At 53.5% G+C, this 27965-nt stretch overlaps 1 protein-coding gene across 3 annotated transcripts; it reads right to left on the bottom strand.

The window, feature by feature from the left end:
* Positions 1-12463: 12463 nt before the first annotated feature.
* SLC4A1 (solute carrier family 4 member 1 (Diego blood group)) lies at positions 12464-27383 on the bottom strand. Of its 3 annotated transcripts, none has more exons than XM_043584700.1 (20): positions 27274-27383; positions 23662-23744; positions 23446-23536; positions 22330-22394; positions 21291-21471; positions 21054-21189; positions 20487-20613; positions 20261-20345; positions 19906-20108; positions 19233-19437; positions 18605-18817; positions 18276-18424; positions 17993-18187; positions 16709-16882; positions 16178-16267; positions 15550-15716; positions 14804-15057; positions 13694-13863; positions 13423-13599; positions 12464-12750 (listed from the first exon to the last, which is right to left on the bottom strand). In XM_043584700.1, exons 2-20 carry the CDS (start codon positions 23674-23676, stop codon positions 12670-12672), a joined length of 2778 nt encoding a protein of 925 aa, XP_043440635.1. In that variant the 5' UTR covers positions 23677-23744; positions 27274-27383; the 3' UTR covers positions 12464-12669. The 3 variants fall into 3 exon arrangements, with proteins under 3 accessions (XP_043440635.1, XP_043440632.1, XP_043440634.1); XM_043584697.1 differs by having other exon boundaries at positions 21291-21519; XM_043584699.1 differs by lacking the exon at positions 27274-27383 and adding an exon at positions 24048-24263 and having other exon boundaries at positions 21291-21519.
* Positions 27384-27965: the final 582 nt, after the last annotated feature.

Consider the following 27965-nt stretch of genomic DNA (forward strand, 5'->3'; position numbering starts at 1 on the left):
CGTCCGTTGTATTTCTTTTGCTCCTTTGTCCAACAGTTGACTATATTTATGTGGGTCTATTTCTGGGCTTTCCGTTATGTTCCACTGATCTACTTGTCTGTTCTTTTGCAAATACCACACTGTTTTGATTAGTGTAGCTTGCTAGTATATCTTGAAGCTGAGTAGTATCAGTTCTCCAGTTTTGTTTTTCTCCTTCAATATTGTATTGGTTATTCCCGGTCTTTTGCCCCTCCATATAAACTTTAGAATCAATTTGCCAATAGCCACAAAACTACTTGATGGGATTTTGATTGGAATTGCTTTGAGTCTATATATCAAAAAGGCAAGAATGACAACAATATTGGGCTTTCCTACCCATGAACTTGGAAATCTCTCCGTTTGTTTAGTTCTTTGGTATCTTTTATCAGAGTTTCGTAGATTTCGTCATAAAGTTCTTGTACACATTTTGTTAGATTTATATTTAAGTATTTCAGTTTGAGTGCCAATATAAATGATAATACATTTTTTATTTCAAATTCCTCTTGTTCATTGCTGTTATATAGGGAAGTGACTGACTTTTGCATGTTAACCTTGTGTCCTACGATCTTTTTATAATCATTTATTAGTTCCAGGAAGTTTTTTATTGTTGTTATTGTTAGTTCTTTCTGATTTTTTTTTTTTTTTTAATTTGAGAGAGAGAGAGAATCTTAGGCAGGCTCCAGGCTCAGCTCAGAGCCTGACTCAGGACTCTATCCCATGACCCTAGGATCATGACCTGAGCTGAAATCAAGAGTCACTCAACCAACTGAGCCACCCAGGTGCCCCTCTTTCTGATTTTCTACATAGACAATCATGTCTTCTGCAAACAAAGACAGTTTTATTTCTACCTTCCCAATTTGTGTACCTTTTCCTTTTTTTTTTCCTTCTCTTATTGTATTAGCTAGGATTTCCAGTGTGATGTTGAAAATCGGTGGCAAGAGGGTAGGTACATCCTGCCTTGTTCCCAATCTAAGTGGGAAAGTGAGTTTCTCACCATTAAGTATGATGTTAGCTGTACGTTTTTTGTAGATGTCCTTTATCACATGGAGGGGATTCCTTCCTAGTACACTGAGAGTTTATATCATGAATGGGTATTCAATTTTGTCAAATGATTTTTCTCATCCATTTATACGATCATGTAGTTTTTCTTCTTTGGCCTATTGATATGATGGATTATATTAATTGATTTTTGAATGTTGAACCAGCCCAACATATGTGAAAGATAGCCTACTTGGTTGTGTTGTATAATTCTTTTTATGCATTGTGGAATTAAATTAGCTAATATTTTGTTGAGGATTTTTGTATCTATATTTATGAGAGATATTGATCTATACTGATCTTATAATGTCTTTGATTTGGGTATTAGGGTACTGCTGGCCTCACAGAACGCATTAGGAAGTATTTCCTCTTCTTCTATATTCTGGAAGAAATTGTACAGAATTGATTTAATTTCTTCCTTAAATGTTTGGTAGAGATCACCAAGGAACACATCTGGGCCTGGTACTTTTTGTTTTGAAAGATTATTAATTTTTGGTTCAATTTCTTTAATGGATATAGGCCTATTCAGGTTGTCTATTTCTTCTCGTGTGAATTTGGGCAGATTGTATCCTTTCAAGGAATTGTTTCGTTTCATCCATTTATCAAATTTGTGGAATTATTTAGAATATACCTCTATATCCTTTTAACATCCATGGGATCTGTAGTGATGACATCTTATTTCTGATATGAGCAATTTGTGTCTTCTCTCTTTTTTTCTTTGTTAGCCTAGCTAGAGGTTTATTGATTAAAAAAAAAAAACACAGCTTTTTTCCTGGGGTGCCTGGGTGGCAGGCTTAACCTGCCAGTCAGATGCTTAACTGACTGAGCCACCCAGGTGCCCCTATTTTTCCCATTTTTAAAAATGGTAGCAAAATACATTTAACATAAAATTTGCCATCTTTGCTATGTTTATTTTTATTTAAAATATTTTTTTAACATTTATATATTTTTGAGAGACAGAGAGAGGCAGAGCATGAGCAGGGGGAGGAGAGAGAGAGAGAGAGAGAAACAGAATCTGAAGTAGGCTCCAGGTTCTGAGCTGTTTGTTAGCACAGAGCCCAATGCAGGACTCGAACCCACAAACTGTGAGACCATGACCTGAGCTGAAGTCAGACGCTTAACCGACTGAGGCATCCAGGTGCCCCTTTTATTTCTATTTTTAAAAAATGTTTATTTTTGAGACAGAGAGAGAGCATGCTTGTACATGAGTGGAGGAGGAGCAGAGAGAGAGGGAGATAGGGGATACGAAGCAGGTTCTGTGCTGACAGCAGAGAGCCTGATGCGGGGCTCGAACTCATGAACAGTGAGATCATGACCTGAGCCGAAGTGAGTTGCTTAACTGAGCCAGCCAGGCACCCCACCTTTACTGCTTTATGTTATGCAACCATCACTACCATCTATCTCTAGAACTCTTTTTATCTTGTAAAACTGAAATTCTGTCCCTATTAAACAGTAACTTTCTGCTCCTTCTCCCCCCAGCCCTTAGCAACCACCATTCCACTGTCTTTATCATTTTTGACTACTTTTAAGTATCTCCATAAATGGAATCATACGTTGCCTTTTTGTGAATGGTTTATTTCACTTAACGTGTTATTTTGAGCGGGGAGGGGCAAAGTCAGTTAGGGGTCTGACTCTTGGTTTCAGCTCGGGTCATGATCTCACAGCGAGTTCAGAGCTTGGAATTTCTCTAGCCTGTCTCTCTGCCCCTGCCCAGGTTGCTCTCTTTCTCTCGGAAAATAAATATATAAGCATTAAAACTAAAAAAATTAAAACTAAAACAATTCTTTCCTTTTGTAAATAATTTCCATTGTAAATAATATTCCATCCACATTTTGCTTATCCATTCATCCATCAATGGACACTTGGCTTGCTTCCAAGTTTTAGCTACTATGAATGCTGCTGCTATGAACATAGGTATACAAATATCTCTTTGAGACCCTGCTTTCAATTATTTTGGGTATATGGCCAGAAGCAGAATTGCTGGATCATATGGTAATCCTATTTTTAATTATCTGAGGAAGCACCATATTGTTTTCCATAGCAACAGCACCATTTTACATGCCTACCAACATTGCACAAGGGTTCCAATTTCTCCACATCGTCACCAACATTTGTCATTTTCTGTTCCCCTTTCTTCCTTCCTTCGTTCCTTCCTTCATTCCTTGCTTCCTTTGTTCCTTCATTCGTTTGTTCCTTCCTTCCTTTCAGTAATCATCCTAATGGGTGTAAGCTGGTATCTCATTGTAGTTTTGATTTGTATTTCCCTAACGATGAGTAATGTTGATCATGTTTTCACGTGTTTATTGGTCATTTGTAGATCTTCTTTGAAGAAATGTTTATTCAAGTCCTTTATTCATTTTTAAATTGGGTTGTTTTATTATTATTGCTGTCTCTATTTCTTTTTCTTTTCTTTCTTTCTCTCTTTGTTCCTTTCTTTCTTTCTTTCTTTCTTTTTTGAGACAGAGATAGAGAAAGAGCATGAAAGCTGGGGAGAGGGATGGAGGCAGAGGGAGAGAATCTTAAGCAGGCTCGATGCTCAGCATGGAGCTGGGCGCCGGGCTCGATCCCATGACCCTGGGATCATGACCTGAGCCAAAATCAAGAGTTGGATGCTCAACTGACTGAGCCACCCAGGTTCTCCTCTATTTCTTTTTTAATGAGCTTCAAAAGTTTATGTTTTTCAAGGAATTTAGTTTCATCTAAGTTGTGAAATGTATGGCTATGTTGTAGTATTCATTCACTATCCTTTTGTGTCTTAGGGTCTGTAGTGATGCCCTCTAATTTCTGTTATTTGTCATTTATATTTCTCCTTTTTTTCTTGGTCAGCATGGCTGGAAGTTTATCAATTTTATTGATTTTTTTCCCCAGGGAACTAATTTTTGGTTTCATTATATTTCTCTTTTATTTATACTCAATTTCATTGATTTCTGTTCTAGCTTTATTATTTCTTTTTTTCTGCCTGATTTGGTTCTAATTTGCTCTTCTTTTTCTAGTTTTTTTTTTTTTTTTCTTTAGTAAACTCTATGCCCAACATGGGGCTTGAACTCATGGCCCTGAGATCAAGAGTCACATTCTCCAACAGCTGAGACAGCCAGGCATCCCTCTCTAGTTTTTTAAGGTAGAAGCTTAAATTACTGAGTTGAGATCTTTTTTATTTTCTAACCTAAGTATTTAATACTATTTCCCTCTAAGCACTGCTTATATGCATCTCACAAATTTTGATCTGTTTTCATCTTCATTCAGTTTAAAATATTTTCTGTTTCCCTTGTGACTTCATCTTTGATCCATGGGTTACTTAGAAGTGACTTGCTTAGTTTCCAAATACTTAGGCTTTTTTTTTTTCCAGATGTCTTTCCATTACTGATTTATTTTTTTATTTTTTTATTTTTTTACAGTTTATTTTATTTATTTTGAGAGAGACCGAGAGATCGCGAGTCGGGGAGGGGCAGAGAGAGAGGGAGACGGAGAATCCAAAGCAGGCTCAGCACGGTCAGCTTGGGCCCGATGTGGGGCTCAAACTCATGAAACCATGAGATCATGACCTGAGCTGAAACCAAGAGTCGGAGGCTTAGCCGACTGAGTCACCCAGGCACCCCCCCATTACTGATTTCTAATTTAATTCTGTGATGGGCATAGATTATACTTCCTCTGACTTCAATTCTTTCACATTTGTTAAGGTTTGTTTTATGGCCCAGAACATAGTCTATTTTGGTGAATGGGCGTAGTTAAAGCGAATGCGTATTTTGCTATAATTGGTTGGAAGGCTCTACAAACATAAATTAGGTCAAGTAGGTTGATAGTGCACTCCAGGTGTTCTATATCTTTAATAATTTTCTGCCTACTTGTTCTATGGTTAATTGAGAGAGTTGTGGTTTCCTACTGTAATTGGGGATTATCTAGAGAGACAGAATCTGAAGCAGGCTCAAGGCTCCAAGCTGTCAGCACAGAGCCCCACGTGGGGCTCGAACTCAAGAACTGTGAGATCATGACCTGAGCCAAAGTCGGATGCTCAACTGACTGAGCTACCCAGGTGCCCCTGAAGTTGTGTTTAAAAGTTATGTATGATCTATTTTCTTAGACTAGGTAAATTAGTGTTCCCATATAAGTCAATCTGCAGGAGAATATTCTAAATGATTAACAGTGAGTGATTACCGAGAGGTTTTCTGGAGGCTTTTATTCTCTGTATTAGATAGTTCTATAATTTTAAGTGTTTCACATACAAATTTTTAATAATTGAGAAGATGGGGGGGCACCTGGGTAGTTCAGTAGGTTATGCATCCAACTCTTTTTTTTTTTTTAATGTTTATTTATTTTTGAGACAGAGAGACAGAGCATGAACGGGGGAGGGTCAGAGAGAGAGGGAGACAGAGAATCCGAAGCAGGCTCCAGGCTCTGAGCTGTCAGCACAGAGCCCGCCGCGGGGCTTGAACTCACGGACTCTGAGATCATGACCTGAGCCGAAGTCGGACGTTTAACCGACTGAGCCACCCAGGCGCCCCTGCATCCATCTCTTGATTTGGGCTCAGGTCAGGATCTCATGGTTGGTGAGTTCGAGCCCCACATTGAGCTCTGTGCTGACGGTGAGATGCCTGCTTGGGATTCTCTCTCCCTCTCTCTCTGCCCCTCCCCTGCTCACACTCTCTCTCTCACTCTCTCTCTTTCTCTCAAAAGGAAATACAGAAACTTTACAACAAAAGAAAATATGAAGATGTGGTTTAAAGAGAGATGGTTGCGTGCCTATGAATGTGTCCTCCCTACCTGGAAAGCAGTCTCTGGATCACCTTGGAGAAGAGTCAGCTGGGCTCTCTCTGTCTGCCCATTCCTGCCAAGCTCCCCAACCATGGCCTACACCTCCTGCTTCTGCTTCCTCACCAGCTCTTCCTCACCTCCTGTCATCTGGCTCTGGGCCCAGGTGCCTGGGAAAGAAACAACTTTCTGAGGTCACCATGTGGCCTGCCAACCCAGTAGGCTTTCCACCATGTCATTTGACTTTGCCGAGCTTTTCTTTTCTTTTTTTCCTTTCTAAGTAATCTCTACACCCAACATGAGGCTCAGACCCCGAGATCAGGGTTGCACACTCTACTGCTCTACTGACTGAGCCAGCCAGGCACCCCTGAATATATTCATTCTCTAGACCTTTATTCCCCGAAGATGTTCCCCCTCTCTCATCACTGGGCCAGCTCTTACTTTCCCCTTAGGAATCAGAGCAAATGTCTCTACCTCCAGGAAGCCACGCCTAATTCTAGCCCCGCTCTGCTCCCACCACTCTGTGCAAATCCTCACCATTCTTGTTGAATGCCATGGTCCTGTGCTGATCGCAGGGCCTGTGAGGGTGGGGGCTATGTCTGTTTGCCTCTGCTATTGGCTCACTTACCTTCAGATTCTCAATTTGCCTCCCTGCAACCAGTCCCTCCTGTATATAGCTCCCAAGTGCCTCACTTTAATCATGTCACTCCCCAGTTCAAGAACCTGCAATGACTCCCTGGTGTCTACTGAATCAAGTCCAAACTCTTCCTCTTGGGTATATTTAATTACATCAAAATTAAAGATTTGATCAACGAGGTAAACAAAAGTAAGACAGAGCTGACAAAATGGGAAAATATTTTAACAAGATCTCAAACCCACAAAGGATAGAGAATGTCTTGCAAATCAACACCCAGAAAAGCATCAACCTCAGTAAGAATATGACCAAATGACATGACAAAACCGTGTATATAATGGGAAATCATTTTTTGAAGTTTTTGAAAAACTTATTCATTTTGAGAGAGAGAGAAAGCTCAAGTCAGGGCGGAGCAGAGAGAGGGAGAGAGAGAATCCTAGGCTCTGAGCTGTCAGTGCAGAGCCTGACGTGGGGTTTAAACCCACAAACTGTGAGATCATGACCTGAGCCAAAGTCAGATGCTTAACCAACTGAGGCTCCCAGGTGCCCCTATATAATAGGAAATATTTTTTTTAATGTTTATTTATTTTTGAGAGAAAGAGAGTGCCCAAGAGAGATCGGGGAAGGGGTAAAGAGAGACAGAGACACAGAATCACAGAATCTGAAGCAGGCTTCAGGCTCTGAGCTGTCAGCCCAGAGCCCAACACGGGGGTCAAACTCATGAGGCGTGAGATCATGGCTTGAGCCGAAGTCAGACACTTAACTGACTGAGCTACTCAGGCGCCCCTAACAGGAAATCTTTTTTTTTTTTTTAAGTTTATTTATTTGAGAGAGAGAGAAAAAGAGAGTGCGCGTGTGCAGAGGAGGGGCAGAGAGAGAAGGCAAAAGAGAATCCCAAGCAGGCTCCAAGCTGTCAGCACCGAGCCCCATGAGGGCCTTGAACTCACCCACCATGAGATCATGACCTGAGTGGAAATCAAGAGTCGGATGCTTAACCGACTGAGCCACCCAGGCGCCCCTGTAATAGGAAATCTTAAAGACTAATCAGCAAATGCAGAGATACTCAAACTCTACAGTGATCAGAGAAATGCAGAAGAACAAACAAGCAAACAACCCCCCAAAAACAAAGAACAATGAGGTAATTCCTCAGTCAGACTAGCAACAATCAAAAGGGCTGAATAATGTCAATAATATGGGGACATAGGAACCTCGTGGGCTGCCCGTGGGAGTGCTGAATGGTGCAGACAACGCGGAGAGGAATATAGCCATATTTGGTCAAGACAGACCTATTTATACCCTATGACCTAGCACATCCACTCCTGTCCCCTGGATACATAACCCAAAGAGGTTCTCACCAGAACCAGAAGGGGACAAGCCTGAGGACGCTGCAAATCATTTATGGGAGGGGAGTAGGGTGCAGCCATGTGTCCCTTCTTGGGAGACAGAAGAAGCCGAAGGTAAGGTGCTTCATGGAGCACCACACAGGAGCTAACGCAACTCAGTGTTCACCTTTGGATCCTAAAACCATAGTGTGGGGCAGAAAGAGCACCAACAGAGCCGGGACTAGAACATGATGCTGATAATGTATAGGAACAGACAGACAGATACACACACACACACACACACACACACATACACACCCCAAGCGCAAACAGACATCTTGAGAAATTTATTGTAGGTTGGATATTTGATAATATCAGGCACGAGTGCTCATTTTGTTGGGTGTGATGGTGGCACCGCGGCTGGTCAAGAAAATGATCAGTGTGGGTGGGAAGGTGCACAGCTGAAGGGTGCGTCTGAGATTCATTTGGAAGCATTGCGAGAAAGATGAAACAAACAAATCTACCCTGAACTGAGGATGATGAATTTAACCCTTTGCCCTGGAAGTCCAGGCGAGCGAGGGGAAAAAAAATACCCCTATAACTCTACCACTGTGCCGTTTCCATATTTCCTGTCTAAGCCTCTAAACTTCGTTCCTGTGCACGCTATCCTTTCCTGCATGGCTGTCACCTTGACTGTCACAGCACTTCATGCTTTGCTTAAGAAACAGGAATAAACGTTTTGCTTCCTAAATGCCAGCACCGGGGGCACCTGGGTGGCTCCGTTGGCTGAGCATCCGACTTTGGCTCAGGTCATGATCTCACTGTTTGTGGGTTCCAGCCCCGCGTCAGGCTTTGTGCTGACAGCTCAGGGCCCGGAGCCTGCTTCGGATTCTGTGGCTCCGGCTCTCTCTGCCCCTCCCCCGCTTGCGCTCTGTCTCTCTCAATAATAAATAAACATAATAAAATAAAATAAAATAAAATAAAAGGCCAGCACCGGGCTAGGACCTCGAGGCGGGTGATCTCAATTTATCCTCTCAATAACACTGTGAAGTCAATATCTTTACCACCGTTTTACAAATGCAGATGGCGTTTTCTGTCCTTCTCCAACTAAATCACAAAGCTGGAATTCCAAACTCATTGGCCTCAGAGGCCCAGGATCACGTGATTGCACCCAGCTGATTCAGCAGCTTCTTCATCATCATTATTATTTTGTGGGTCTCTTTCCTAAGTAGGCACTTGAACCGACAACCCCAAGATCAAGAGTCACATGCTCTACAGACCGAGCGAGTCAGGTGCCCCTCATCATTTTTTTTTTCATGTTTATTTACTTCTGAGAGACAGAGTGTGAGCAGGGGAGGGGCAGAGAGAGAGGGAGACACGGAATCGGAAGCAGGCTCCAGGCTCTGAGCTGTCAGCACAGAGCTTGACGTGGGGCTCGATCCCACGAACTGTGAGATCACAACCTGAGCTGAAGTCGGATGCTTAACCCACTGAGCCCCCCAAGGCGCCCTGTGCCCCTCATTATTATTTGTAAGGCCTGCCTAGTGGCCTATCATATTGAGGTAGGGTGATTTGCTGTAATTTACTAACCACCCTCCTATTACAGAGTATTTGGCCTCTTTCTAGGTTTTTTTTTTTTGTTACCATAGATAGTCCTATTAAAAAAATAGCTTCAGGGGCCCCTGGGTGACTCAGTTAAGTGACTGTCTCTTGATTTCCACTCAGGTCATGATCCCAGGGACTAGGGATGGAGTCCTGCGTCAGACTCCCCACTGAGCATGGACCCTGCTTAAGATTCTCTCTCTCCCTCTGCCCCCTCTCCTCCACACACACACACACACACACACACACGCACTCTCTCTCTCTCTCTCAAATTAAAAAAAAAAGGCAATCTTCAGGTATAGGAGTACGTAGTTGGCTGAGTGGAGCATGTGACTTTTGATCTTGGGGTCCTCAGTTCGAGCCCAATGTGTGGAGTAGAGTTTACTTAAAAAATTTTAAATATTTTTAAAAAAGAGAGAGAGAAAGTCTTCAGGTGTATAGCTTTTGGATTCTGTTGAATTATTCTCTTACCTTGAGGGGGGTTATTTTGCGTTCACACTGCAGTGTGGACCTCGTTTCGGCAGCCCATTCACATTGAGGCAGTCTTCGAGAAAGGGTTGAGTGGGTGAGCAGGATTTAAAACTGCAGAGATGTTGAGGGAGTGTGTATGTAATGGGGGGTTGGAGGGGGCAGAAGGACAGCTCTTAGAGGAAACGTGGGCAGTAGAGAGAGTGGGACAGGGCATCTGTTGGGGGCGGCCGGAAGCGCAAAGGGAGTAAGGCCTCAGGACAGGCAGGAAGTCGATGGGATTGATTTCTGTGGCCTTCACGCTTCCCTAATGCCTTGCCTGCTCAAGGTGGCCAGTGGGGTTCTGGCGAGCCCTGAGGACCGGGCCAGCTGCTGTGGAGACATGAAGCTGCTGTTTGCAGGAGGTGGACAGCCAGGACGGCTCTCCCTGGGGCCAAGGTAGCTCTCTGGCCCTTTGGCGGCTGTCCCGGGCAGCCTGGGAGGGGTCAGCTGGGGATAGGCGGCAAGTAAATATAGATGCAGGGAAGGAAGCCAGGCGGCCCAGCCCTGCGCTGACCTCTCGTTGGAAGGCTGAGAAGTGTGGGGAGGGTTTATGTTTTGGCACCCTCCTGGCCAGGGGGTGAGTGACGCCTGGCCCAGAAGCCTTCTAGATTTGCTGGAAGCTGGTGGTCTTCCACGGGGATCAGAGTGAGGGCCAGTGGAAAAGCTGGTCAAGAGACGCTGTTCCTGCGTAACTGAGCGCAAACTGCCTTCCCTCCCTGGCGAGGCCCCTCAGAGGCGCTGCCCACCTTGATGCGTGCAAGCCAAGGGGCTGATTGGCCCCCAGGGATGTGGGGCCCATGGTACAAGGGACAGGGCCAGCCTGAAGATACCGGATGACACTCCTTTCAGCCCCTCCCCCCACTGGGTCTTGCTCATTCTGAAGAAGGATGTCCAGAGCGTAATGTGTCTTCCCTTGCTCTCTCACCCTCTCACTGGCGGCTGGCCTTCTCCACCCTAAGACTCAGGGCCACCAGGTGTATCCCTCCCCCCAGGATACACCCTGCCACCCCCCAGCCTGGCCCTCCTTGCCCGCACCCTGGGTTACTCTGGGCACCAGCCCCACGGCACGCGTGCCGTGTCCACAGGGTCCGGCCAAGACCCCTTGGACCCCCGACTCTCGGAGGGAAATTGCAGCAAGGCAGCCACTCCACCACAGACGCATTTATTGGCAAAACCTACTCCCAAGCATCAAGGGGAAGGGTGCTAGCAGTGCGGGCGACTTTCTTTCCACTTTCCTGAGCAGTGTTCAAGGAGCAGAAGGAGGGAGGGGGCAGGGACACCCCAGTGAGGATCACAGTACCAGCAGCGAAGGTTGATTGAGCGCTTCCTCTGAGGCCTGAGGCCAGGCTGTGCTAAGCAAGCGCTTTACATGCACTGTCTCATTTAATCCTTACAAGAATCCTACAAGGTAGGTACCATTATCGTCCCCATTTCACAGATGAGGAAGCTGAGGCATAGAATGGGGAAGTGGTGAGAGGCAGCTGTCAGCCTGCAGGGATGCACCCAAGAGCCTCCCATCGGGCGCCCCAGGCACCTGATTCTCCGTTTCAACCATTTCTCACCGCTTCCAGCTCTTTCCACTCTTTTTATATGTTTGTTTTGTAAAAAAAAAAAAAAAAAAAAAAAAAAGATTACGCCCCTCTTCTGCAGAGTCCACTGTCTCTTACCCCAATTGGTCAAATCTGGGTTTTCCCCAAGATTCAGCTGGGGTGAGGTTGTGGGCAGTGCGTCTCCAACGGGAGCCCTGGGCATTTGTGTGAAGCCGAAGTACAATGAAAGCTCTTAGAAAATACGCAAACAATAAATTACAAACCTCCCTCCCTTCCCCCCCCCCATCTGATCTCACCCCCTCCATCCAAATCTAGCACAGACTCTGCATCACCGCCTCCCGCCCCCCCCACCCCCATTCCCCACCCCAGGGCAGAGTCTTTTCTCGGTTGCCCCTGTATCTGCAGGGACCAGGGCCCTCAGTAAGTGTTTGCAGAATGAATGAACACATGACTGAATGAGAGCATGGGAGGAGGGAGTGAGCACTTAGGAGTCCTGGGTCCCCGCCCTGACTGCGTCTTCACCTGCTCCTTGCCCTCACCAGGACACCTCCCTCTGCCCCAGACGACAGGGTCCAAGGGATGGGGGTGGGAATAGGGAAGGGGAGTCAGCAGGGGCATCTCTAGGCATGGGAAGGTGGGTAACTAGAGTAGAGCCTAGGGCTCTGGCCTCAGAGTCAGGAGACCTGGTTCAAACCCCAGCTGTACAGCTCAGGAGCTGTGTGACCTTGGGCCAGCCTGAAGGTACCGTCTGACAGTCCTTTCAAAGTTGCCAAGGCGCCTTTTTCACATTTATCTTTGGTCCTCAGTAGCCATCCTGTAGCGTGGGTATTATTATAATTATACCAATTTTACAGAAGAGGAAGCAGAGGCTGGAGGACTTGCCCAAGGTCACACAGCATGCAGGAATTTGAACCTCACCCCCTCCACCTCCCCTGCCACTGCCCCTGTCTGTGCTGGCTGTGAAGACGTTGGTTCGGATCAGAGCCTTCCAGCTTGGGAACCCCACGTGGCGGTGTGGCAGCGGGAGAGCACTACACAGCGAATTTCCTAATGTGGGCCCTACTGGCCATCTCCAGCCATAAACGCTGGTTTACTAGTCACTCCTTCCATCCCCACCCACAGCCCCAGGGCTCCAGTTGCTACCCCAGGAGGGACATGAGAGTCTATGAGATACCCATGAACTTCTGCTTTTCCTGGGAGGGAGGGGAGGCGGGAAGGTGGAGGGGGCTCTGAGGCCTGGGCCTTCCCCTCACACGGGCATGGGCGCCTCGTTGTATTCATCCTGACCTTCCTCCTCATCAAAGTTCGGCTTGGCATCGTCGGCATCCAGCTGGAGGGTAGAGTAGCAGGAGAGAGGGTAAGCTTCCGGGGAGAGGCGGGGCAGATGAGCCCTCCCCCCCAGTGCTGAGAGCGCCTCTGGAGGGAGAGGGCCTGGCTCTCTCTGAACCTTGGACGAGGCATGTCCTGCCCCCTCGGCCCCCAGGTTTGGTCCAGATGAGCGGTGTCCAATGGGCGAGGAGCCCCCGGGGATCCGGTGCCCCGGCAGGAGAAGGCCTACAGAGGGTGGGCAGGGCACCCCTTCGCCAGGGCAGCCCCACAGCGACTGTCACATCGTGGAAGCATTCTACTGGAGGAGAGACTCTGTCCAAAATGACTTACAAGACCACAGGACCAGTCCCCCAGCGGTGAGGACAGCTCGTGTGGAACACAGCCCGTGTGCTTCCTAACTCTCTCCAACCCTGCCATTACTTCTGTTACAGGTGAGTAAACCCAAGGCTTAGAGAAAGGAAGCCACTTGTTCCGGGTCAGAAACTAGGACGAGGCAGTGTTGGATCTGGACGCAAGCCGCAGACCCAGACCTTAACCTCTGCGCCCTTCTGCCTTCCTTTGTTTCCAGACCCACCCCTCCTATTCTGCCAGCCCCGGGGATGACCCCTCCCTGCCCCCTGCAGCTCTGCGGGGGGTGGGGGGCGCAGGGGAGGGGAGGGGAGCAGACACTTACACACTTGAGCTCCAGCTCCCTGAAGATAAGCGGCAGCAGGAGGCGGCGCAGAGGCACCGTGAGAATGAGGATGAAAGGCAGGATCAGCGAGATGGCCTGGAAGGACTTCACGACCCACAGCACCACCAGGCAGATGATCTGGATGCTCGTGAACAAGTGCATGCGCCAGGTCTTCACCTGCGGGCAGAGGCTGGGGTTACCGCCCGCCCTGCCCTGGCACCCCGCAACCCCCCACCCCACTCTGGGCCGGGCCGCCAGGAGGGCTCTGTACCCGCTTGACGTAGGGCACGGCCGGGTGGTACTTGGGCGGCTTGAACAGAAGCAATAAGCGGTCAAAGAGCTGGATGCCGCTGAGGGATGTGACCCCCATGTAGAGGAAGATGCCAAACAGCACAGCCAGGGGGATGAGGGACAGGATGGGCCCCATGAGGATAGACACGCCTGCGGGGAGAAGCACACGCTCTTAGCCCCCAGGGGCCCCAGTGGGCCAGAAGCATCAGGGGCTGGGGAATGAAACCATAGGTACCGTATGAAGCCCTCTTAATAGGTATTACCCCCATTTTACAGATGGGGAAACAGACCCAGAGAGGGGAAGCAACTTGTCTGCAACCACGCAGCTACTAAGTGGCGGGTCAGGGAGTCAAACTCCTGCCAGCCCGATTTCAAAGCCTTTTCTTTTAGCCTCAGGGGAATCACAGAGGTCAGAGAAGCCCAACTTTTCCATCGCTCCAGCCCAGAATGCCTCCAACCCCCTCCACCTATCCAAACCCTGACCCTCCTCCAGCTAACACCAACTTTGCCTCCTTTAAGAAACTTCCCTGGTTCCTCCATCCGTGACCGCGGCGCTGCCCACACTGAGCTCAGCCGGACTCTCAGCTGCTCCAGAACTTGGATCAAACCCCAGTGACCCTCTGTCTTCTCTCCCAACCCAGATTATGCCTGGGGCACTGCCCTTGGGATCAGTCATAGAACAGCCCAGCTAGAGAGACTTCAGGGGCATCTAATGAACCCTCTCATGGAACAGACCGAGAAACCGAGGCCCAGAGATGAGGAGGGTTACTAAGTTAGCAGCAGGGCAGGGCTGGAACCCACCGTTCACTGACTGAACTTCTGTTGGATAAAACTCTGAATGCTGGGTCCTATCTAGAGAAGTCCCCTGCTCCTTCCTCGACTCAGATGTCCATCTCAGTGCCTTGGGCATCTCCTCCAGAATTCCCTCATGTGGACAACTGACACTGGGAGACACGGGCAGGGGGTATGTCGGGGAGATCTGGCTACAGTGCGGGCAGGGCTGGAGAAGGCACTGGATCCTAACGGGCAGGGGCTGGGGGCCCGGAGCAAGGCCAGAGGGTGGTAGAGAGTGTGGCCAGCCCTTACTCACCCACGAGCACGGCGACCAGGAGCCCGCTGATCCGCTGCTCCCTGACCGATTGAATCTGGGGTGCAGCCCCCGGGGTGCTGTCCTTGACCATGACGGTGAGCGCGTTGGCATGGGTGATGGATCGCACGGTTGTGGCACTGAGCCAGGGCAACCCAAAGAGGGCACCCACACCGCCCATGCCGATAATTAGCAGCAGGTCCAGGTGGAATCCAGAGCCTTTGACCATCTTGCGCTCTGGTTTGCTGATGAGCAGCCTGGCGGGGGGTGGGGGTGAGGTCAGGGGTGAGCAGTGCTCTCGCTTACCCCCACCCTCTTTGCCCCTCCTTCCTTCTCCATACTTGTGTCCCTCTGTATCCTATTTATCCTGTTGTGTTCATCTCCCTTAGAGTTCCTTGCTCCCCTCCCTCCCACCCCCTCTTGAGAATCCAGACTCTAAGAGTAGAAGTATCTTTAGATATCATCTAGAACGTCCACAAGCAACTGATGCAGCTGAACTTCAGGGAGCCTCGCTGGTACAGGTCCCTTCTGAGTTCTGGCACCTCGTTTTGTCTCCTTCTTCCCCAAATTATACAGTGTCACGTCCCGCAAAACCTGGACCTTCCCCCGCCCGTCCATCACTCCTGCTTGTCAGGAGGGCCACAGGTTTGACTGAGACTCGCGCTCAGTCCTTGGTGTCATGCCTGCCCGGAGCCTGTCGCTTTCCCCGCCTCGGACCCTCCCAGGCTCGGCCCCACCCTGGCTCTCACGTGGTGATCTGGGACTCAAGGAAGATGAGGATGAAAACCAGGAAGGCAGGCAGGACGGAGGCAAACATCATCCAGATGGGGAAAGGCGAATACAAGCCCAGCGGGTGGATGATCCAGCCCCGGACCGAGGAGTTGGACACCGAGAGGCCTTTAGGCACACTGAGTTTCTGTGGGAGGGGGATGCTGGTGAGAACACCGGAGGCAGGGGGCTGGGGGCAGGGAGGCAGGGCCAGCCAGGGTCCTGGGCACTTGGGAACTTACTTATGGTTTGTACCCAGTCACTGCACTAAGCCCTTTACGTACATCTTCTCATTCCCAGCTTTATAGATGAGGAAACAGGATCAGAGAGGTTATGTGGTTTGCCTTGCATCACACAGCTATTTGGTGGCAGAAGTGAGATTCATACTCAGATCTGCCTGGCTAAAGCAGATTCTTTGGAGTAAAGAGGGAATCTGCCCCAGACCCTCGCTTCAGTCAGAGGGCTCCTGTAGGGCTGTGGGAAGGACTTGGGGCTCTCAGGGGAGGCAGGGATGGGTAGGGGTAGTTCTAGCCGGCTTTGGGTTTGGGAAAGCTATTCTTGGGAGGGGGACACTGGGAGAATGAAATAACAGTGGGGAGAGAGGGTCACCTGGGTATAGGTGTCCTTGACTGAGAAATCCACCAGGACCATGATCAGAATGGAGATGGGAACCCCAAAGTCTCCGATGACCCGTCGCAGCTGAGGGCAGAAATCAGTGGTCAGTACCCAGTTGTTTCCCTACCTCCTGCCTCCCACTCCTGCCCCTTCTTCACCCAGGGCGCCTTGCTTTTCCCAGGGAGTCCATCAACATCTAATGCCCTGTCTTGCACCTCAGTGTACCTGCTTCCTTTCTTCTTCCCCTGGCCCAGCCCCACCTCTGGCCCCACAGCTTCTCCACCCCTTTTCTAAGAGCTGTCCTTGGCTCCCCACTAGGTTCTCAGCCTGGGCATGCTAAGAAAGGGAGATGGGCTTGCCTGAAGAGTGGCAGCCTAGATGAGGAGGAGACCAGGGAGGCTTGGAATGGGGGATGGGAATCTAGGGTAAGAAGGAGAGCTAAGGACACTGAGGAACCTAGAGGCATGCTTTGGACCGAGATAGGGCAGTGTAGGCAAGGGCAGGGTGAAGGGAGGGTGTGCTCACCCAGCCGGGGAAGTAGGAGCTGTTCTTGAACTTGCGCAGTATCATGGCTAAGAAGAAGGTGCCAGCCATGAGCACAAGGGAGAGGAGGGCTGTGTTGGGCAGGGGAGCCTGAGGTTTGGGCACTGTTGTCACATTGTAGTCATAATCCTTCTGCAGTGGATGGTCCCGGAAGATCTGCAGCAGAAAACCAAGGCATCCTATTCCCTTTCATCCATCTGTCCATCATCCATTCATCAATCTGTCCATCATTCATCCAGCCATCCATCAATCTGTCCATCATCTATCTATCCATCCATCCACCCATCAATCTGTCCATCATCTATCTATTTATCTATCCATCCACCCATCAATCTGTCCATCATCTATCTATCCATCCATCCACCCATCAATCTGTCCATCATCTATCTATCCATCCATCCACCCGTCAATCTGTCCATCATCTATCCATCCATCCATCCATCCATCCACTTATCTTCTTCCTCAACTGACAGGGTAACAGAGGGACAATGGGATTCTATAGCTTAGTTTTCAGGAGTAGAGAGCAGGTTCAGCTTGGGTGGGGTTAAGCCATGGTGGCAATGAGTACATGTGTGTGTGCACGTGAGCACTCAGGGACTGGGAGACCTGAGAAGGCTGGTGGGCAGGAAACAAATGCCAAGGAGGTTCCTAAAAAGGGCCTCAAAGACTTGGAAACAGAAAGCCCCACCAACGAGCAGAATCAGGGGCAGACACGCATCGTCCACCCTTCCTCCATATAAAATGCAGATGCAGAGGTGGGCATAGTTTAAGGTGACTGAGGTGAGGAGGCAGGGTGTTCCAACCACAGGCCCTGTGGTTCTTGGGGGTGAATGTAGAGACGGCATACAGGACTGGACATGGGCGCACAGAGGCACAGGCACTATGCAGTCACAGCAAGAGTACCAGCCCACAGGGGTCCTGGGGGGCTCAATGTGTTAAGCATCCAAGTCTTGATTTCGGCTCAGGTCATGATCCCAGGGTCGTGAGATTGAGCCCCACGTTGGGTTCTGTGCTGGGTGTGGAGTCTGCTTGGGATTCTCTCTCTCCCTCTGCCCCTCCCCTGCTCACACTCCCTCTCTCCCTCCCTCTCAAAAAAAGAGAGCACCGGCCCACAGGCAGCCGGAGTCAACAGGAATGCGGTCACGGCCACACACCGTGAAGGTACAGCCGCACGAGTGCCACATGGACACGTGCGCAGCGACACACACGGTCACATGGCGCGTGCACAGGGTCACACGTGCTTGTCGACGCTCCCGTGGCCCCTACCTTGATCAGCTTGAAGAAGGTCTCAGAGATAAAGATGAGAGAAATGAGGATGGAGAAGATCTCTTGGGTGTAGCGGGAGATAAACTGGACCAGGAAGCTGCCCTCGAAGGCCACAATGAGCACCACCAGCAGGACGAGCCAGAAGCCGATCCACACGCGGCCCACGATGTACTCCAGGTTGTTACTGCTGCAGAACTGCAAGGGCGGGAGAGGCGGCTGGGTCAGCGGAGGGGCCCAGGCACCGTGCGTCAGGCAGGTGGGGTCAGGGCCAGAACAGGGCTACCGAGAAAAAGGCTTCCTCGAACACGAGCAGGGGTCCTGAAAAGCCAACCACCAGCAGCGGCTGAGCCCCGAGCAGGGAGAAGATGATGCCCTGGGCCGCAGTGGAGATGAGCAGCTCCGACACCCCCATGTGGTTAAAGGTCTTTTCTCCTGTGGGTGGAAGTTACAGTGTGGTCAAGGTCAAGAGGTCATTCCCAAGGGCCAATAGAGCGTTTCACGGGGAAGGCTGGTGCAGGGGCCCCGACCGTCAGATCGGGACGGAAGACAGGGCCGACACGGAGGCCAAAGGGTCAGAGGTGAGGGTGAGGGGGGCCATGTGGAGGCACTGACCCAGGAGGCCGCCGAAGGTGATGGCCGGTGACAGGGCAGCAAAGTAGATGAAGATAACGGTAGCCAGGACCTGGGGGCTGAACGCGTCTGTGATGTCACTCGGGTAGTGGGAGTAGCGGCGCTTGACGTCGCGTACCAGGCCCCCAAAGAACCGGCCTGTCCGCCGTAGAGGGTCTTCCGGGCCACCAGGGGCCTCTGGACCCCCATTCAAATCTGCAGTCAAGGACAGGACCGTGGTCACAGGGGGTAACAGCAGGAGGTGTGGGGAGAGAAGAATCGAGGGGAGAATCTTTATTTTTTATGCTCATTTATCTATTTTTTGAGAGACAGAGAGAGAGAGAGACAGAGAGAGAGAGAGAATCCCAAGCAGGCTCCGAGCTGTGAGCGCAGAGCCCAACAAGGGGCTCAAACTCGCAAACTGTGAGATCATGACCTGAGCTGAAATCAAGAGCCGGACGCCCAACCGACTGAGCTGAGCGACCCAGGAGCCCCGAGGGGAGAATCTTCTGATGGGAAGGGAGTGGCCAAGGAGGCTGGGAGACATGAAGACAGAGAGAGGAGGGGAGGCAGGGTCCCGCAGGGCTGCGCCGGGGGAGCTGAGGGTCTGTGGGGGCCGCAGGGGAGGTACCTAGGCCCTTGTAGAGTCTGGGCTCCTGCCTGACAGCGCCTACTCGTCTCTGCAGCAGCTCCCTCTGCACGGGCACCAGACCGAGCAGGGCCTTCTCAGAGGGGACTTCGGAGGGAGGCAGCACCAGGCTGCAGTCCAGAAACTCCTCCAGGTTATCCACCAGCTCGTCCCGGCTCTGGGCCAGGTAGGCCTCAATGCGGAACACCTGGGGGCCGGAGAGAGGGTCAGGGCTGCCTGCACCTGCTAGACGAAAGGACCCAAGAGGCCACATTCAGGGCCTCCAGGAACCAGAACCCTCTCCCCCAGCTCCTTCGTGCTAGGAACTGCTTTTCCTGCTGCCCCCCTCACCTTTATGCCCACCACAAAAGGGTTTTGGGGAGGCAGACAGGGCCTCAAGTGGGGAAAGGAGAAAGGAGGCTGGGCCAGACCAGGCCAGACCTAACCCGCTGGAACCGGGTCAGAGTGGCCACACCAGACCAGGCCAGATCAGGCAGGGCTGGGCCAGAGCACAGGAGCCCTGGACTACCTGTCCCTGGCCACACAGGGTGGAAGCAGCTGGGTTAGACCGCATGCGCCAGACCAGCAGAACTAAAGTGGCCCAGGCCGGTCCAGTGAGTGACGTCAGCGGCCGCCCCGCCTCAGGCTCCCCCGGCCCTCGCCAGCCCCTCCTCACCTTCTCGGACATGAGGGTGGCAGCAGCCCGCCCCAGCTGGGTGTAGTCGATGTGGGGGGCCTCAGGTCCCAGCAGCACGAAGAGGAAGCGCACGGGCACTTGGAGCCGCACGGCCTCCTCCAGCAACGGGGCCTCCTCCAGCGAGGAGGCCTCCTTCAGCCGCACGAAGCCCAGCACGGGGCGCGCCAGGAACTGCGCTCGGCCTGCGAGGGGAAGGGGTGACGGGGTGGGGGGTGGGGTGGCCAGGCCAGGCTGAGGGGGGGCTGCTGGGGCCGGGCTCAGGGAGAGGAAGGCTGGGCCGGGCCGGGAGGCAGAAGCAGGGGGTGCGGAGGGAAAGGGGGCACCAGCTCCTTACCCACTAACACCAGGGTGGCCTCCGAATCTGGGGGTATCTTTTCCAGAATTCCAGATGCTGAGTGTTCTTCTATGTCTTTCTCTCCCTGTTGGAAGGAGGGTGGTGAGGGGACGCCTCTGGCCACTCTGAGCATCCAGCCCCCTCCTTCCCTAACCACCGTCCCATGTCTCTGCATGTTCAGGTGGGGAGCTCTCCGGCCCTCCCCTCACCCCCGGTACAGCCTCACCTTCTTGCAGAAGAGCTTCGTCTCTAACGAGGGCTGCTGCTGGGAAAGCAGAGGCTCTGAGGGGTTCCCAGAACTCGTCACAACTGTGGGCTTCATACCCCCCAAGTCCTCCAGGTCTCTGGCATGGCTGCAGGAAACACAGGGGACGCGGACTGAGAGAGCTGTTCGGGCCGGGCTGTTAATAGCGTGGAGACCCGTGGTGGGAGGGATCAAGCAGGGCTCCCCAGGGACCAGACTAGAGAAACCCCGGGGCAGGAGGACAGTCGGCCTCCTGTGGAAGGACGGGGTGGATGCCAGCGGGTGGCCTCCGTCTGGAAGGACGAGGTGGGGCCAGGAGGGAAGGGCCTTGAGAGCCTCGGCTCCTGAGGACCAGTAGCCCCCCAGATCTGAGCGTGGAGACACGGCCACCCCCCAAGAGGTGTCCGAGGCAGGAGCCATCGTGGAGAAAAGTGGGGCCTGGACTGGTGGGGGAGGGGCCACCCGGGCCTCTAGGAAGAGCTCGGGGCAGGCGGGCTGGGGAGGTGGGCCTTTTGGCTGTGGAGCCCAGGTCCTGGCAGACAGGGGCACCTGTGCTGGAGCAGCAGGGTCCGGAGCAGTGTCTCTCGGTCGTCAGGCCGGATCAGATCCTCGTAGATAAACCTGTCCAGCAGCTGGTTGGCCACCCCCGCCAGGGAAGTCTCTGGCAGGTCCAGGAGGACAGCACCTGCAAGGGGTGGCGGGGTGAGCCGGGCGGCCGGACGTTGGCCCTCCTCCCCTCCACCGAGCCGTAGGTGCAGGGTCGCAGAGGCGCCCGGCGGGGCTCACCCTTGGCAAAGGCTCTCCGCAGCTCCAGGAGGCTCCAGAAGGTGAGGTAGGACAGGTGCGGGCAGCCCCAGGTCCCGTCTTCCCCCAGGTTCTCCTCCAGCCGCATCCAGTGCGCGACCTCCACCCACCGCAGCTCTTGGTTCTTCCCATCCATCACCAGCTCGTGCAACTCCACGTAGACCTGCAGCCCCACAGGACTGAGTTCGTCTCCGGGGCCCGGAGCAGCGCCCTGGGGAGAAGACTGTCAGCCCGGGACATGGGGGACACTCAGCAGGCTCTGAGGGATGTCTGAGGGAGGCCCGGGGTCCTGGGAGGCACTCGGGGCAGACCCCGAGCTCAGGAGGGGGACCGGCAGGAGCAGCAGCCTGGGCGTGTCGGGCGAGGCAGCAAGTGTGGGGAAGGGTACAGCCCACACCCTTGGCTCTATTCCCCGACTCCCTGACCGGCCTCCTCACCCCATCTCAGAGGCATTTGGAGAACCTCCGGACCAAAAGGGGTGCTAGAGAGGACACCTGGGAGGAAAGGGAGAAAGGAGGACTTCGGGGTCATCGGGTGGATCTCCTGCCTCCGAGACTGTTGAGCGGGCTCGGCATGCCCTTCCCTGTCCTTGGGGCCAGAGGACCACTCCCTGGAGCCTCGCTGAGGGCAGACCCAGCTTCCCAAGCAGCTAGACAGTCTGATGCCCAGCAGGGAAGTGCGGGGCCTGGCGGGCCTGGGCAGAGGGGGCGCGTATGTAATTCTGTGCTTCCCCAGGGAGCACATGACAGCCTGGCCAGAGGGTCTGGGAGGGCAGGTCCCCAGAAGTTACTTTATCTCTGCCCAGGGCTCTCCCTGCTCAGTGGAAGAAGGCCCCGGGCACCCCATCAGCGAGGGGTGTCCTCTCCCATTCTGCCTATTTCCGGGGGTGCCCGCTCCTTCTCTACCTGTTGGTGGGGTTCGCCGATGCTAAAGCTGTGTCTGTCTTTCTTCACCTCCCTTCCCCTGGCAGGTCCCACGGGCAACACAGAAAAGAGAATTGGGGGAGCCCAGGGGTCCTCACCTCGTGGGTCTCTGGGTACGATGTGATGTGGTAATCTGTGGCTGTCGGCTCGGCTTCTTCGTGAGCTGCCAACCCGGAGGCCAGTTAGGGTTGCCCCCAGATAATGCCCCCCTCGGGGTCGTCCTGCACCCCCCCCCCCACCGTGAGCCTCAGCGCAGCAAGGCTCCCTCCCTTTGCCGCTGGGCAGGACCGGGGTGCCCGCACCCCACCCACCCCACCCCTGCTGCTCCATGGGCTGTGCCCCCCCCCCCCCCGCCGTGTGTCCGTTCTTGGCCCGGCCTGGCTCTGTCATGCCCCGTCCAAGCATGGTGGACGACCCTTGAGACTCATCTTCAGCGGTGACAGAGAGGGTCACCTCCGAGGTACAGGGTCCTGAGCAGCAAATCTCAGGATTCTCCTAGGACCGCCCTCCTCTCCCATCACCTTCTGGGACCAGATTCCCTACCTTCTTCCCTCCAGCCTCAGCAATCCCACCCGCCCCAAAACTCCTCACCGTCTCCAGGTGGAGCACTGGGAGCCAGGGTGGGCTCTACCTTATATAGCCCCCACCCCCCACCCCTCTCCCAGCCCACATTTCTCAGAGGGGCCTCTTATCTTCCATACCAATTGCCAGCACTTAAGTCCTGTTGACGGTAAACAGGTCCCCACCTGGGACTCCCCAACTGAGACCTTGGCAGGGCCAGGAAGGTTTCCTGATGTCTCTCTGCCCTGGGAGGGTCCCCACAGCCCCCCATTTCTCAGGACCTCTAGACCCCCAGACAGAACGATGCTCTCAGGACAGACCCGGTGCCTGGCCGAGAAGTCAGCCTTGGATGGGCACAGGTGGCCTGTGGGCTCCTGCCCTTGTCCCAGACAGGCTTGGCTGCCCTGTCCCAAATGGAAAGGCCTGGCCATGGGTGACTGGTTCTGCCCGGCCCCCGCCCCACCCCGCCCCCGCAGTCACCCCCTGTGATCATTTCAAACAAAACTCTGTTTATCCTTCAATCAGCCAGGATTGTGGGGAAACTGGCCCTGGGGCTGGGGAGGTAGTGGAGAAGGGAGAAGGCATGTTGCCCATCCGTCTCTGTCTGGGGCTCAGCACCTCATCCCAACAAGACAAAGAGAGACGGGGCTCACCCACTGGCTCCTCCACCTGAAACACGGGGACGTCTGGGTCTTCATAGTCCTCCTGTTCTAGAGTGATCTCCAGCTCCTCTTCATAGTCATCCTGTGGGAAGTGGCCATCAGGGCTGGGCTGTGAAGGGCTTCTCCAGCCACCACGAAGGCAGGGGTCCAGGGTGGGGTTCCCAGAGCCCCGAGATAGGAGCCCCGCAGTTACCACGAAAGACTCACCAGCCGGTCCCCCATGGTGCTGTCCAGATTTCCTATTTGTCTGCGGTGATCCGCGCTCCCAACATAACCCACACTGCTGGTCCCTGCAGTGGGGCAGCACAAGCTGAGTGAGACACAGGGCATCCCGGAGTCTTCTGATCCCCCGCCCCCAGAGGAGGCTACATTTGAGTGGAGGGGGATCCCATGTGTTGGGAGACAGTGGGCTCAGGGGGAGAAGTGTCGGAGGGGCCTGGAGGAAGGAGCTAGATTTGTAGGTTGAGGGCGGGTGCACGGGGGCCAGGAGAGATGGGGCAGGTAGAGGAAGCTTGGCTGGCATTGATCAAAGGGCGTTTGAGAGGATGGAGGGCCTTCAGGTTCAACTCCTTCCTCCGGCCACCAGTCCTCACCTGGCTTCTTTTCCTGTCCATCCTCAGGACTTAGCCAACTCCGGGGACATGACCTGTTTCTTCTTCAAGGAGCTTAGCTCCCCTGACAGTCTTCACAACATACCCTCTTCTGCCAGAAACAGCTACTTTCTGCTGGGCATGGGGCTGTAGCGTCCTTGGGAGTGGCTCCCAGGTGCTGAATGACATGGCCCTGTTTCTCTCCCCCACTCCATCTCTCATACTCGCTCCCCACCTATCCCGTTGGCCTCAGGAGCCCTTTCCTGCCCCAGGGCCTTTGCACATGCAATTGCCCGCATCCCAGGTGCCCCTCCCCCACACCTCATCCCTTCCCACATCTCACCTCTTCAGATTCCCTTCCTGACCACCCTGCCATTCACTGACCCGATCGGTCGTTTTCTGGTTGTTTGATTCATTTATGTATACATCATCTGAGGATGCCTCTAGTAGGGAAGCCGCTCGAGTGCCAAGATCTATGTCTCAGTCCCTCCCTACTCAGTCTCCACTAATCCCCTACTCCTAGAAGAATGGTTGCCACCAATAAATATGTTTTGGATGAATGTAAAGCGTGGCTCCGCCCTGCAGGCTTGTGCCTCTGGGACTGGGGAGTCAGGATGCCTGGGACTCGGCCAAGAGACGGCTGAGCCCCTCGCCTCCGTTTGCTCGGTTGCGGCTCTGGCAGAGAGGGAGGCATGGTCACTCCGGGAATGTGAGGACCAGCCCCAGGGGAGCACAGAGGTCCCCTAGGGTGGCCCCGGACTGGGCGTGGAGGGGCTCCCTTTCCCCCTCACGCACTGAAGCCCTGGATGTCGCGACAACGGCGATTCGGGTCAGGTCGACAAACATGCCCGCTCCGTGCCCGCACGGAGCTGAGATGAACAAGACAACTGTCCCTCCCCTCGAGAAGCTCCCGGCCCTGACTGGGACCGCAAACGGGGAACGCGTGACAGGCTGAGGGCGCCGGGAGATAAGGAGTCCCCCAGACAAACAAGAGATGAGCAGAACGTGTCGGGGGCCAAGGATCGTAGGGCAGGACGAAGGGTAGGAAGGACCTACAGGTGGGGTTGGGGGTGGGGTGGCTCCAAGGAGGGGGACCCTGGGGCTGGGCCGAGAAGCTCTGAAGGACCTGAAGGGCTGAGAGGTGGGGAAGGACAGTCCGGGTCTGAGGAGTGGCTGCCCAAAGTGCAGAGGTGGGACCGCGCCAGACAAGGCTGAGGGAAGAGGGCAGGGAGGGTACACAGAGAGAATGGGACAGAGAATTTCTTTCCGAGGAGTGGGTGGGGCTGGGGTCCCAAGAGATAGGGAGAGGGCATGACAGAGGCCCGCCAGACTGAGGAAGGCAGGGGTCCCTGCCTCGCGGTGGTGGTAGGGGAAGTGAAGCCTAGGGCACGGCCCTTGAGGACCCTTGTCACACAGCTTTTTCTCTCCCTCTCCTGTCCCCCTGTTTCCTCTTCTCCCATCTTTGTTTCCTTCCTCCCTTCTCTGGCCTTGCCCCGGCCTGGGCCTCAGATCCCTAGCAGTCCCAAGGGTATTAAGCCTTAGGGGCTAAAAGTCCCACCTGTGAGGCTGGGACTGTGGCCTCCATTTCTGAGAAGTGGGTTGGTCCGAGGGGCCGTGCAGAGCCACAGGAAGCAGCCTGTCTGCCACTGACTGGCCGAATAGCCTCGGGCAGCCCCCAGCCTCTCTCCAGGCCTCAGTCATCCCATCTGTACAATGGAGAGGGCCTTCCGGCCAGGGTTCTGAGACCTCAGTGAGACAGAAGAGAGGCGAACGGGGGTGATTTGAACGCATCTGGGGCCTTACAGGGTGCACCCATGACCCAGATTGCTGGTCCCACTAGGCCCAGTCACCCCCCGCAGCTGCCGGCCTCGCACTGATAAGAGCCTGGAACCCGATCCCTGCCCTGTGTCTGGAAACTCCCCAAACACCTGGCCGTCCAACCAGCCAGGGCAAGGCCAGATAACGGTGAGCAGGGCATCTGGAGCCCAGGAGGTGGAGCACAGCTGGCAGAGGCTGGGGTCTGGGATGGGGCGGGGGGGGGGGGTTGACCAGATGATGGGGAGGGCTCCCTGGTGGCATAGCACTGCCTTTGTGTAATCGCCCCCACACCGCACAGAGCTGTCCTGCCTTATCTCCTACAGTCCCCAAACTACTCTGTGAAATGGGTAATGTCATTAACCCCGTTTTACAGATGAGAAAGCTGAGGTTCAGGAGGGTTAACTTGTTTTGGTCCTATGGTAGGTAGGTATCAGAGGCGGGTTTAAACCCTGGCCCAGCTGACTCCAGCCACATCTCTAGCCATCATGCCGAGCTGCCTCCTAGAAGAGAAAACAGCTCTAAGCTGTTCAGCACTAGTGGTTAAGAGCGTGAACCCCGCAGTCCGACTGCCTGGGTTCAGATCCTAGCCCTGCCACTGCCTGCGTGACCTCGGGCAAGTGACTCAACCTCTCTGTGCCTTGGTTTCCTCGCCTGTAAAGTGGGGGTGATATTGACACCTACCTTATAAGCCTGTTGTAGCACCGAGTTAAGTTGATCTACGTAAAGCACTTAGAATAACGTCTGACGCACAAAGAGCTCAGTGTAAAAGTTTGCCGTCATTATCACTGAGACTGGGGATCAAGGTCAGACTTGCTTTCTTCACCTATGTCTCTGATTTTCCTTCAATTCCCATGGAATTAGCCTAAATGCTTTGAGATCCTTGGGTGATGGGGGACGCCTCCTTTCCCCCCAAACACTCTCTAGGATGGGCCCGGTGCCGGGTCTGCCTGGTCGACTCCCCTGCAAGCATCCCATACGGGAAGCACTGTCAGTGGCCAACTTTCCTCGCAAGAGGGAGATCGGATGGCCTGTACGTCCCCACACGTGGAGGAAAGAGGGAGCTGGGCTGTAAGACCGGTGGGACTGGTAAATAGGAGCCTGACAAGGACCCACACTTGGGGGGATCAGATTTGCCCCCCACCCCCACTCCAGCCACACGCCTCTGCTGCTACGTGCCAGTCTCTTTTTCCTAACACCTGCAGCCCTGTGCTCTCCGGCTGTAGGTGCCAATGGGCTTGTGCCCTTAGGGGTAACAACACACATCCTACGTTCTCAACCCACCCACCCGCACCCCCCTCCCTTGGAGGTTGGGCGCCTGTGCCCACCTAGACACAGATCAGGCTGTGCACCTGCAGAAGCCCTCGGGACAGGTGTCGCAGGCCACTCCCCAGCCCCTCCCGGCCCTGCTTACCTGCTCACGAGCCTCAGGGTCCCTCAGCGAACTCCTGAAGCCACCGGTGTTCTCTGCAACCAGCCGAGCTCACACCTGCTCTAACAGCACCAGGTCCTGGCTCCCAAACCCCTGACTCATGCCCCCGCCTCCTAATCTGCCCGCCCCACGGTCCCAGGAGCCCCTTCCCACCCCCCTCCCGGCTCCTTCTGGGTGCCCAGTAAACAGAGTTATCTCTTACACACATCTGGACAGCTGTGAGTCTGGCCCACCCCACCCCAGCCAGCTAGCCCCCAGGGCCGCCTGCTGCCCTCCTGGCTCTCAAGGAATCTCCTGGGTCTTCCTTCGTGGACCAAGGTCGGATGGCTGGCTTCTCGAGCTCCCAGCCTCATGGCAGGTCTGCCCCAGCTTCTGGATGCCCCTGTCCTGCATCTGTCCGCCCTCAATCTGGCCAGATTCCTCTGCTCCGGCCCCAAGATGCATGGGCACCTTCTCTCTTCTCTCTTGGCTCAGAACTTGCTCTTGCTCTATGGCCTTGCCCACGGGGACCTGCTCAGTGTACACAGGGTCCAGGCAGTCCCCTCCCCTTCTTGCTCCGGACGAGGGCTCCCTAGCCACCCTCTTTCCCCAAGACCCTGGATGGCACCGAAGAGCCGGCCCCTGGATGCTAAAACTCTGCCATTCAGTCAACCTGAAACAATGTCAGGTCAACA

The sequence above is a fragment of the Prionailurus bengalensis genome, chromosome E1 (genome assembly GCF_016509475.1).
Source record: "Prionailurus bengalensis isolate Pbe53 chromosome E1, Fcat_Pben_1.1_paternal_pri, whole genome shotgun sequence".
Taxonomy (NCBI): domain Eukaryota; kingdom Metazoa; phylum Chordata; class Mammalia; order Carnivora; family Felidae; genus Prionailurus; species Prionailurus bengalensis.